This window comes from Tachyglossus aculeatus, chromosome 21, assembly GCF_015852505.1.
Source record: "Tachyglossus aculeatus isolate mTacAcu1 chromosome 21, mTacAcu1.pri, whole genome shotgun sequence".
Taxonomy (NCBI): Eukaryota; Metazoa; Chordata; class Mammalia; order Monotremata; family Tachyglossidae; genus Tachyglossus; species Tachyglossus aculeatus.
The window spans coordinates 37568860-37581549 of NC_052086.1; the positions used below are offsets into that span (position 1 = coordinate 37568860).

Here is a 12690-nt window from a genome sequence, read left to right on the forward strand (position 1 = left end):
CAAGCGATTAGTCCAGTGCTCTGCTCAATAAATACGATTGAATGAATGAACAGTGGGCTCACAGTCTAGAATGGGGAGACAGAGAACAAAACAAAACATATTAACAAAATAAAATAAATAAATAGAATATGTACAAGTAAAATAAATAAATTGAGTAATAAATCCTTACAAACATATATCCATATATACAGGTGCTGTGGGGAAGGGAAGGAGGTAAGGCGGGGGGGATGGAGAGGGGCTGGAGGGGGAGAGGAAGGAGGGGGCTCAGTCTCTAGATGTTGCCAACTTGTACTTCCCAAGCGCTTAATACAGTGCTCTGCACACAGTAAGCGCTCAATAAATACGATTGAATGAAAGAAGTCACTTCTCTGGGCCTCAGTTCCCTCATCTGTAAAATGGGAATTAAGACTGTGAGCCCCCCCGTGGGACAACCTGATCTCCTTGTAACCTCCCCAGCGCTTAGAAGAGTGCTTTGCACATAGTAAGAGCTTAATAAATGCCATCAAAAAGAAACTGGGGAGAAAGAAATAAAAAAATAGACTCAAATCGATCAGTCGCATTTAGGTGCTTACCGTGTGCAGGTCACTGTACTAAGTGCTTGGGAGAGAACCATCTGACAGAGTCAGTAGACACATTCCCTGCCCACAAGGAGCTTACAGTCTAGAGCGGGAGAAAGATATTAATATAAATCAGTTAGATAACAGGTAGGAACATAAGTGCTGTGGGGCTGAGGGAAGGGTGAATAAAGGGTGCGAATCCGAGTGCGAGGGCGATGCAGAAAGGAGTGGGAGAAGTGGAAATGAAGATTTAGTTGGGGAAGCCCTCTTGGAGGAGATGTATTTTTACCAGCTCTTAGAACAGTGCTTTGCACATAGTAAGCGCTTAACAAATACCGTCATTATTACCATCATTATTAATAAGGCTTTGAAGGTAAGGAGAGTGACAGATAGAACGGGTCAGATTTCTCCCCTTCTAAATCTCTCCCAGCCTGCCGTGGCTAATTAATTAATTAATTCTGGTGTTTGTTAAGCGTTTACCAAGTGCCAAGCACTGTTCTAAGCGCTGGGGTAAATACAAGGTGATCAGGTTGTCCCACGTGGGGCTCACAGTCTCAATGCCCATTTTACAGATGAGGTCACTGAGGCCCAGAGAAGTGAAGTGACCTGCCCCAGTTCACCCAGCAGACAAGTGGTGGAGCCAGGATTGGGATCCGTGACCTCCGACTCCCAAGCCTGGGCTCTTTCCGCCGAGCCACGCTGCTCCTCCGGTTGGGAGCTTTCCTGGGAATTAGGGCTTCCTCCTCTCCCCACTTCCCCAGCCTCTCAGGACATCTGTTTCTAGGCACAATCTGCTAAGAAGCAGCGTGGCGCAGTGGAAAGAGCCCGGGCTTTGGAGTCAGAGGTCGTGGGTTCAAATTCCGGCACCGCCCCTTGTCAGCTGGGTGACTTTGGGCAAGTCACTTCACTTCTCTACGCCTCAGTTCCCTCATCTGTAAAATGGGGATGAAGACCGTGAGCCCCCCCATGGGACAACCTGATCACCTTGTAACCTCCCCAGCGCTTAGAACAGTGCTTGGCACATAGTGCTTAATTTTAAAAAATGCCATTAAGAGAAATTCATTCATTCATTCAATCGTATTTATTGAGCACTTACTGTGTGCAGAGCTCTGTACTAAGCGCTTGAAGTACAAGTTGGCAACATATAGAGACGGTCCCTACCCAACAGTGGGCTCACAGTCTAGAAATGGAAGGGGAAGGGTCTGCCCAAGTGCACAAACATTGCCAGAGCAAAGAAAGGGGTCTTTCTTTGTTGGCAGGAATTGGGTCTCCTACCTACTTCACAGGTAGCCTCCCAAGCCCTTAATTTAGTGCTCTCTGCATGTAATCAATCAATCAATCAATCAATTGTATTTACTGAGCGCTTACTGTGTACAGAGCACTGTACTAAGCGCCCAGTCGATCAGTGGTATTTGTTTTTGTTAGTACGTTTGGTTCTGTTCTCCGTCTCCCCCTTCTAGACTGTGAGCCCACTGTTGGGTAGGGACCGTCTCTAGATGTTGCCAACTTGTACTTCCCAAGCGCTTTGTACAGTGCTCTGCACACAGTAAGCGCTCAATAAATACGATTGATTGATTCTGTGTGCAGAGCTCCGTACTAAGCCCTTGGGAGAGTACGGTACAACAGAGTTGGGAGACACGTTCCTTGCCTAATCAATATTGATTAATTGCCAGCAGGTTAGCAGCTCCCCTCTATCTCCTAATCAGGTATTCAGATTTTAGGGAATACCCCCAGGGAATAGTAGCCTTCCTTCCTCTTGGTCCAGGGAACAAGGTGGGGCACAATGGGAGATGGTCCTGTCCTACATGTTATTGAAAAAGCAAGCCTGTTTGACTTCTGCTGCTTGAAGGCCCTTCAAAGAGCATTTTTTCAGCTGCTGAACTTGGGAGGAAGAAGTGGGACAAAAAAGTGGGGTGGGGGAGAGCTGGCTGGACTGGTCTCAGGGTTTTTCTCTGTGTTTTTTCTTTGTTGTTTTCTGGGGTAGATACAAGTTAATTAGGTTGGAAACAGTCCCAGGGCCACATGGGGCTGGCAGTCTAAATAGAAGGGAGAATTGAGGCACAGAGAAGTAAACCGACTTGCTCAAGGTCAACCCAAGCTGGGAGTAGCATCCAGATCTAGTCCTGTGTCCTTTTCACTGAGTCGCGTTGTTGGGAGCCTGAAGTTGTTCTTAAATGGAAAGACGCTCCTGGCCTTTTTGCTCAGGAGGAGCGGCCCAGCCAGCCCCCGAAGCAGAGAGCCGGGTGATCCTTGGAAATACACTGACCCCTGAAACGGGGCCCAAGGTGACTGTAAGCCCCTAATCGGTGGGGATTGTGTCTACCAACTGTTGTACTCTCCCAAGTGTTTAGTGCAATGCTCTGTACGTGGTAAGCACACAGTGATTGCGGTTGATTGGTATGGAAAGGTGTGGTAAGTGCTTGCGTGGTTTCCCCTGAGGAGAAAGCTCAAAGACCCCCCTGGATGGTGGAGCGGGGGAAGGTGGGAGAAGCTGAAACAGCCACAACTTTGTGTGTTTGTGTGTCTCAGCAGCCGCAGGGTGAAATGGGAGAAAAGTGAGAGAAAGAGAGAGAGAGAGAGGGTGTGTGTGTGAGAGAGAGAGAAAGAGAGAGAGAGAGGAAGGAAGGGAGGGAGGCAAGGGAAGGAAGAGGGGGAGGGAAGGGAAGGAAGGAAGGAAGAGGGAGAGAGAGAGAAAGAAAGAAGGAAAGAAAGAAAGTGAGGAAGAGAGAAAGAAAAAGAAGGAAAGAAAGAAAAGGAGGAAGAGAGAAAGAGAAGGAAGGAAAGAAAGAAAGAAAGAAATCATCATCAATCATATTTATTGAGCGCTTACTGTGTGCAGAGCACTGTACTAAGCGCTTGGGAAATACAAGTTGGCAACATATAGAGACAGTCCCTACCCAACAGTGGGCTCACAGTCTAAAAGGGGGAGACAGAGAACAAAACCAAACATACTAATAAAATAAATAGAATATATATGTACAAGTAAAATAAATAGAGTAACAAATACGTACAAACATATATACGTATATACAGGAGAAAGAGAGAAAGAAAAAAAGAAAGAAAGGGAGGAAGAGAGAGAAAGGAAGGGAGGGAGGGAAAAGAAAAGAGAAAAGGAAAGAAAAGGAAAGAAAGCCACTGGGTCAGAAGGGAAAAAACTCTATTTTGTGGATCTCAGTAGCCACTGGGTGAGATGGGAGAAAAGTGTGTGCGTGCGTGAGTGTGTGTGTGTGTCACAGCAGGTGAGCTGGGAGAAAACTGCTTCGAAATTCAGGGCACATTTGAGCCTCTCAGGACTAATATCCTGCTCCTTTCCCCTGCCCAGCATCCACTCCAAAGAGATCTTCCACTCGCTGACAATCTCATTCTCCCGCTGCTGGGAATTCCTCCTCTGGATGGATCCATCCAACTACGGAGGGATCAAAGGGAAAGTGCCATCGAGGGTCCACTATGGGGAGGTAAGGAGAGGAGCCTCCGGGGCGGGCAGGCCAGGGGTTTGGGGGGGACCGCACTGTGGTGGTCCTAATCTCTCGTCTTCACGCCCTGTTTCCTCCCCTACTGCCCCTTCTGCCCTTCCGCGTGACCTAAGCCTGTGGATCCTCACAGCCTCCTCACCGGCCCCTCATCCCCAGGAGCCGTCTTAGCTTTTAATCACGGTTTTTGTTAAGCGCTTACTAGGTGTCAAGCACTGTTCTAAGCACTGGGGTAGATACGAGATCATCAGGCCGGACACAGTCCCTGACCCACGTGGGGCTCACAGTCTCCATCCCCATTTTCCAGATGAGGGAACTGAGGCCCAAAGGAGTGAAGTGACTTGCCCAAGGTCATGCAGCAGATAAGTGGTGGAGGCAGGATTAGAACCCATGACTTCCCAGGCCTGTGCTCTTTCCACTACACCATGCTGCTTCTCACCATTACCACTATTCCTCCTTCTGTATATCAAATAATAATAATGTTGGTATTTGTTAAGCGCTTACTGTGTGCAAAGCACTGTTCTAAGCGCTGGGGGGAATACAAGGAGATGAGGTTGCCCCATGTGGGGCTCACAATCTTAATCCCCATTTTACAGATGAGGGAACTGAGGCACAGAGAAGTGAAGTGACTTGCCCAAGGTCACACAGCAGACATGTGGGGAAGGCGGAATTCGAACCCATGACCATAAAAAAAACTCGTTTGCTTCCCTCCGCATGCCAGTTGTAAGCCGCTAGAGTGCAGGGATCATGGCTCCTTTTTTATTTCCATGGTATTTGGTAAGCATTTATGTGCTTCATTCATTCAGTCGTATTTATTGAGCGCTTACTGTGTGCAGAGCACTGGACTAAGCGCCTGGAAAGTACAATTTGGCAACAAGGAAAGGAAGATTCATCATAACCCAAACCATCAAAGCTAACGAAAAGAAACCCAAAACAAACCAACAAAAAGTCTCAAAACTTTGCTGGCAACGTTAGCTCTGTACTAAGCACCGGAGTAGATACAAGACAGTCAGATTGGACACAGTCCCTGTCCCTCATGGGGCTCACAGTCTTAATCCCCGTTTTACAAATGAGAGAACTGAGGCCCAGAAAAGTGAAGTGACTTGCCCGGTGTCACGCAGCAATCACTGGCAGAGTCGGAACTATTATTAATAGTAATAATAATGGCATTTATTAAGCGCTTACTATGTGCAAAGCACTGTTCTAAGCGCTGGGGAGGTTACAAGGTGATCAGGTTGTCCCTCGGGGGGCTCACAGTCTTAATCCCCATTTTACAGATGAGGGCACTGAGGCACAGAGAAGTTGTGACTCGCCCAAAGTCACACGGCTGGCAATTGGCAGAGCCGGGATTAGAGCCCAGGAATTAGACTCCCAGGACCGTGCTCTTTCCACTAGGCCATACTGCTTACTCCTTATTCTACTGGACTCTCCCAAGCGCTTAGTACAGTGCCCTGCACAGCATAAACCCCCAGTAAGGACTATTAACTGATTGGTTGATTGAATGGTGAGCCCACTCTTCTAAACTGTGAGCCCACTGTTGGGTAGGGACTGTCTCTATATGTTGCCAACTTGTACTTTCCAAGCGCTTAGTACAGTGCTCTGCACACAGTAAGTGCTCAATAAATACGATTGATTGATTGATAAGCCCCCAGTAAGGACTATTGATTGGTTGATTGAATGGTGAGCCCACTCTTCTAGACTGTGAGCCCACTGTTGGGTAGGGACTGTCTCTATATGTTGCCAACTTGGACTTCCCAAGTGCTTAGTACAGTGCTGTGCACACAGTAAGCGCTCAATAAATACGATTGATTGATTGATAAGCCCCCAGTAAGGACTATTGATTGGTTGATTGAATGGTGAGCCCACTCTTCTAGACTGTGAGCCCACTGTTGGGTAGGGACTGTCTCTATATGTTGCCAACTTGGACTTCCCAAGCGCTTAGTCCGGTGCTGTGCACACAGTAAGCGCTCAATAAATACGATTGATTGATTGATTGATTGATTGGTAAGCCCCCAGTAAGGACTATTGATTGGTTGATTGAATGGTGAGCCCACTCTTCTAGACTGTGAGCCCACTTTTGGGTAGGGACTGTCTCTATATGTTGCCAACTTGTACTTCCCAAGTGCTTAGTCCAGTGCTCTGCACACAGTAAGTGCTCAATAAATACGATTGATTGATTGATTGATTGATAAGCCCCCAGTAAGGACTATTGATTGGTTGATTGAATGGTGAGCCCACTCTTCTAGACTGTGAGCCCACTGTTGGGTCGGGACTGTCTCTCTATGTTGCCAACTTGGACTTCCCAAGCGCTTAGTCCGGTGCTCTGCACACAGTAAGCGCTCAATAAATACGATTGATTGATTGATTGATTCAAAAGGAGGTCGTTACCCTGTGGCTCACAGAAGTGAAACTGCAACCGTTTTGATGCTTCCAATTTTCAGAAGGATACTAAGAGACGACAGAAGGCTGAAGAGGAGGAGGGGAGTGAGGAGGAGGAAGAAGAGGAGGAGGAGGAGGAGGAGGAGGAAGGAGAACCTGACGTGGAGGACTTACTGGAAAACAACTGGAATATTGTACAGTACCTGCCCCAGACAGCGTCCTGCCAGAGCTATTTCCTTATGATCGTCTCAGGTGAAGATTCAGCCTGGGCCTTGGTCCAGGCCCCCGGCAATCACCCCGCTTCCCAGACTCCCCTGCCACCCTCTCCCCAAGCTGTGCTGCTGGGAATGTCCATCCTGGGATAACAATAATAATAATAATAATAATGATGGCCTTTATTAAGCGCTTACTATGTGCAAAGCACTATTCGAAGCGCTGGGGAGGTAACAAGGTGATCAGGTTGTCCCATGGGGGGCTCACAGTCTTAATCCCCATTTTACAGATGAGGTAACTGAGGCACAGGGAAGTTAAGTGACTTGCCCAAAGTCACACAGCTGACAATTGGCGGAGCCGGGATGATGGCGTCTGTTAAGCGCTTACCGTGTGCTATACAAGGTGATCAGGTTGTCCCACGTGGGGCTCACAGCCCTAATCCCCATTTTACAGCTGAGGGAACTGAGGCGCAGAGAAGTGAAGTGACCTGCCCAAAGTCACACAGCTGACAAGCGGCAGAGCCGGGATTAGATCCCACGACCTCTGGCTCCCAAGCCCGGGCCCTTTCCACCGAGCCACGCTGGAATGAGGAATTCACCAGCCTGTCGAGGATGGGGTTAGCCCCTGAGCGATGGGCTGGACCAAAAATCTTCTGACCAGGTCTGAGCTGAACCTCCAAAACCAAAGATAAATTCTGTAGTTCATTCATTCAATCATTCAATCGTATTTATTGAGCGCTTACTGTGTGCAGAGCACTGGACTAAGCGCTTGGGAAGTCCAAGTTGGCAACATAGAGAGACGGTCCCTACCCAACAGCGGGCTCACAGTCTAGAAGGGGGAGATAGACAACAAAACATATTAACAGAATAAAATAAATAGAATAAAAGATTCATTCATTCATTCATTCAATCGTATTTATTTATTTCCCTTCAACCAGGAGAAGCAGCAGGGTTGCACGGGAGACAAGGCTAGATCTTTGAATTTACAACCATGCAGTACGTGTCGTAGTGCGTGCTGGAATATGGAGTCCTATGCATGAAGAATTCCTGCAACATCCAGGGCTGAGCAGGGATTTGGAAGTAGTTCTTGTCCGTCTGGACTGTAAACTGCTTTGCAATCAATCAATCAATCGTATTTATTGAGCGCTTACTGTGTGCAGAGCACTGGACTAAGCGCTTGGGACGTACAAGTTGGCAACATATAGAGACGGTCCCTACCCAACAGTGGGCTCACAGTCTAAAAGGGGGAGACAGAGAACAAAACCAAACATACCAACAAAACAGAATAAATAGAATAGTTATGTACAAGTATAATAAATAAATAAATAGAGTAATAAATATGTACAAACATATATACATATATACAGGTGCTGTGGGGAAGGGAAGGAGGTAAGATGAGGGGGATGGAGAGGGGGACGAGGTGGAGAGGAAGGAAGGGGCTTTGCACATAGTAAGCTCTTAACAAATGCCATTATTATTATTATTTTATTATTATAAACTTGTTGAACAGGGAATGTGCCTCGGTAAGTATTAATAATACTAATTATTTTTCAAATTTATTTAATTTTTTTTAATTTATTTCATTTAAACTCGTGTTTACATCTATTAAATACTAATTTAATAATAATGCTAAAGTAAGCCTGACTCCGTGGAAAGAGCGTGGACTTTGGGGTCAGAGGTCATGGGTTCAAATCCCGGCTCTGCCAATTGTCAGCTGTGTGACTTTGGGCAAGTCACTTCACTTCTCTGTGCCTCAGTTCCCTCATCTGTAAAGTGGGGATTAAGACCGTGAGCCCCCCGTGGGACAACCTATCACCTTGTATCCTCCCAGCGCTTAGAGCAGTGCTTTGCACGTAGTAAGTGCTTAATAAATGCCATTATTATTATTATTACTATCAATAATAATAATTTATGGTGTTTGTTAAGTGCTTACTATGTGCCAGGCACTGTGCTAAGCGCTGTGGTAGACACTGTGCTCTCCCAAGCACTTAGTACAATGCTCTGCACACGGAAAGCTCTCAGTAAATGCCATTGATCGAGGGTAGTGGCTCTGCAGTAGCTCAATATTGTGGAAGTGGTGTATGCTAGGACTTTCCCCACTGTTGGGTAGGGACTGTCTCTATATGTTGCCAACTTGTCCTTCCCAAGCGCTCAGTACAGTGCTCTGCACACACCAAGCGCTCAGTAAATACGATTGATTGATTTCAGTCCCAAGGATGTGAGGATTGTCCATACTCTCAGCTCCCAAGAGAATCTGGAGAAGAGTTGTATTATAGCCCCCCAAGCATTTAGTACAGTGCTCTGCCTACGGTAAGCGTTCAATAAATTCCACTGATTGATTGAGCGAGAGCCGAGCACTGGAACCTTGCCCAGAGATAGACAAGCAACTAGGGTCCAACTCTCCCATCATCATAATAATGGCATTTATTAAGCGCTTACTATGTGCAAAGCACTGTTCTAAGCGCTGGGGAGGTTACAAGGTGATCAGGTAATCCCACGGGGGGCTCACCATAATAATAATAATCATAATGGCATTTATTAAGCGCTTACTATGGGCAAAGCACTGTTCTAAGCGCTGGGGAGGTTACAAGGTGATCAGGTTATACGATGAAGGGCCAAGTAGAGAATTTTCAGACTAATTTTAGGCTCTGCTTTTTACATGCCTGTGGCAGGACGGGCCTTAGGCAGCACAAAGTCTGGGGCTGAAGCTCTCGGTGTGCAGCTGTCTCTTCCAATCCAGGGGAAGAGGGGTGGGGTTGATGATAATTGTGGCAATTGTTAAGCGCTTACTATGTGCCAGGCACTGTATTAAGTCCTGTGGTGGAGACAAGCAAATTGAGTTGGACGGCATCCCTGTCTCAAGTCAGGGAGCCCGTCTACCTGCTCTGTCATTCATTCAATTGTATTTAATAATAATAATAATAATGATGGCATTTATTAAGCATTTACTAAGTGCAAAGCACTGTTCTAAGCGCTGGGGAATTTACAAGGTGATTAGGTTGTCCGACGGGGGGCTCACAGTCTTCATCCTCAAAAATCTCCAGTGGCTACCAACCAATCTGCGCATCAGGCAGAAACTCCTCACCCTGGGCTTCAGGACTGTTCATCCCCTCACCTCCTCCTCCCTCCCCTCCCTTCTCTCCTTCCCCAGCCCAGCCCGCACCCTCCGCTCCTCCGCCGCTAATCTCCTCACTGTTAGGCCTCGTTCTTGCCTGTCCCGCCATCGACCCCCGGCCCACGTCCTCCCCCCGGGCCTGGAATGCCCCCAATCCCTCTGCCCCTCCGCCAGACTAGCTCTCTTCCTCCCTTCAAGGCCCTACTGAGAGCTCACCTCCTCCAGGAGGCCTTCCCAGACTGACCCCCTTCCTTCCTCTCCCCCTCGTCCCCCTCTCCATCCCCCCCATCTTACCTCCTTCCCTTCCCCACAGCACCTGTATATATGTTTGTACGGATTTATTACTCTATTTTACTTGTGCATATCCATTCTATTTATTTTATTTTGTTAATATGTTTTGTTTTGTTGTCTGTCTCCCCCTTCTAGACTGTGAGCCCACTGTTGGGTAGGGACCATCTCTATATGTTGCCAACTTGTGCTTTCCAAGCGCTTAGTCCAGTGCTCTGCACACAGTAAGCGCTCAATAAATACGATTGATTGATTCAAGGATCCCCAACTAATAATTATAGACTGTGATGATAATTCTAGACTGTGAGCCCACTGTTGGGTAGGGACCATCTCTATATGTTGCCAGCTTGTACTTCCCAAGCGCTTAGTCCAGTGCTCTGCACACAGTAAGTGCTCAGTAAATACGATTGAATGAATAAATGAATAATAATAATGATGGCATTTGTTAAGCCCCCCCCCGTGGGACAACCTGATCACCTTGTAACCTCCCCAGCACTTAAAACAGTGCTTTGCACATAGTAAGCGCTTAATAAATGCCATCATGATTATTATATATGTATATATGTTTGTACATATTTATTACTTGATTTGTACATATTTATTCTATTTATTTTATTTTGTTAATGTTTTGTTTTGTTGTCTGTCTTCCCCTTCTAGACTGTGAGCCCACTGTTGGGTAGGGACCGTCTCTATGTGTTGCCAACTTGTACTTCCCAAGCGCTTAGTCCAGTGCTCTGCACCCAGTAAGCGCTCAATAAATACGATTGAATGAATGAATAAGTGAATAATAATAATGATGGCATTTGTTAAGCCCCCCCGTGGGACAACCTGATCACCTTGTAACCTCCCCAGCACTTAAAACAGTGCTTTGCACATAGGAAGTGCTTAATAAATGCCATCATTGTTATTATTCTCTGGGCCTTGGTGACCTCATCTGCAAAATGGGAATGAAGACTGTGAGCCCCCTGTGGGACAACCTGATCACCTTGTAACCACCCCAGCACTTAAGACAGTGCTTTGCACATAGTAAGCACTTAATAAATGCCATCATTATTATTATTATTATTATTCTCTGGGCCTCGGTGACGTCATCTGCAAAATGGGAATGAAGACTATGAGCCCCCCCCGTGGGACAACCCGATCACCTTGTGACCTCCCCAGCGCTTAGAACAGTGCTTTGCACATAGTAAGCGCTTAACAAGTGCCATCATTATTATTATTAAAGAGATTGATCCAGTAACTCTGGCTGTCACCGTGTTTCCATTGCCCCCCTTTTTTTCCTAATCCTCCCTTCTTCTTTGCCTTCCCAGACTGAGCCCCCTCCTTCCTCTCCCCCTCGTCCCCCTCTCCATCCCCCCAATCTTACCTCCTTCCCTTCCCCCACAGCGCCTGTATATATGGACATATGTTTGTACGGATTTATTACTCTATTTATTGATTTTACTTGTACACATCTATTCTATTTATTTTATTTTGTTAATATGTCTTGTTTTGTTGTCTGTCTCCCGCTTCTAGCCTGTGAGCCCGCCGTTGGGTAGGGACCGTCTCTAGATGTTGCCAGCTTGGACTTCCCAAGCGCTTAGTCCAGTGCTCTGCACACAGTAAGCGCTCAATAGATACGATTATTGATTGATTAATAAATGCCATCATCATCATGTGCAAAGCACTGTTCTGACTAGTACTCGTACTCGCCTCACCTTTGGCTCCTGTCACCCTGCAGCTTACGTGGTGGCCGTTTATCACAGCATGAAGGAGGAGCTGAAGCGAAACGCCCCCGGCTGCACCCCCGTCAAGAGGCGGGCGAACAGCCAGGTGTCCCAGGAGTCCGAGGGAGGAACGGGGGCCATGCCTGGTGAGTGGCAACGCCATTCCTGCTCCGAAAAGCGGGGCCGGAGCCGCCCGCTCTCTATCTGCGATGTCACTAGGCGCTCTTCCCCACAATGGCATTTCTTCTGCTGTGTGACTTTGGGCAAGTCACTTCACCACTTTTCGACTGTGAGCCCCCTGTTCCCTTCCAGGCCCTACTGAGAGCTCACCTCCTCCAGGAGGCCTTCCCAGACTGAGTCCCTTCCTTCCTCTCCCCCTCGTCCCCCTCCCCCCCATCTTACCTCCTTCCCTTCCCCACGGCACCTGTATATATGTTTGTACGTATTTATTACTCCATTTATTTATCTTCCTTGTACATATCTATTCTATTTATTTTATTTTGTTAGTGTGTTTGGTTTTGTTCTCTGTCTCCCCCTTCTAGACTGTGAGCCCACTGTTGGGTAGGGACTGTCTCTATGTGTTGCCGACTTGTACTTCCCAAGCGCTTAGTGCAGTGCTCCGCACACAGTAAGCACTCAATAAATACAATTGATTGATTGATTGATTGATTGCACACGTTGGGACAGAGAACTTTGGCTCAGTGGAAAGAGCCCGGGCTTTGGAGTCAGAGGTCATGGGTTCAAATCCCAGCTCCGCCAATTGTCAGCTGGGTGACTTTGGGCAACTCACTTAACTTCTCTGTGCCTCAGTTACCTCATCTGTAAAATGAGGATTAAGACTGTGAGCCCCCCGTGGGACAACCCCCAGCGCTTAGAACAGTGCTTTGCACATAGTAAGCGCTTAACAAATGCCATCATTATTATTATTATTATTGCAGCTGTGATCCCTGCCCTCAGCAGGCC

At 47.1% G+C, this 12690-nt stretch overlaps 1 protein-coding gene across 1 annotated transcript in view; it reads left to right on the forward strand.

Moving 5' to 3' along the window:
• The window catches only part of POLE (DNA polymerase epsilon, catalytic subunit), a 156562-nt gene that overhangs the window by 126757 nt on the left and 17115 nt on the right, over positions 1 to 12690 (forward strand). The window contains exons 42-44 of the mRNA XM_038762449.1: positions 3880 to 4012; positions 6469 to 6658; positions 11742 to 11873. Coding sequence (XP_038618377.1) covers positions 3880 to 4012; positions 6469 to 6658; positions 11742 to 11873 — 455 coding nt within the window. The remainder of the gene's footprint in view (positions 1 to 3879; positions 4013 to 6468; positions 6659 to 11741; positions 11874 to 12690) is intronic.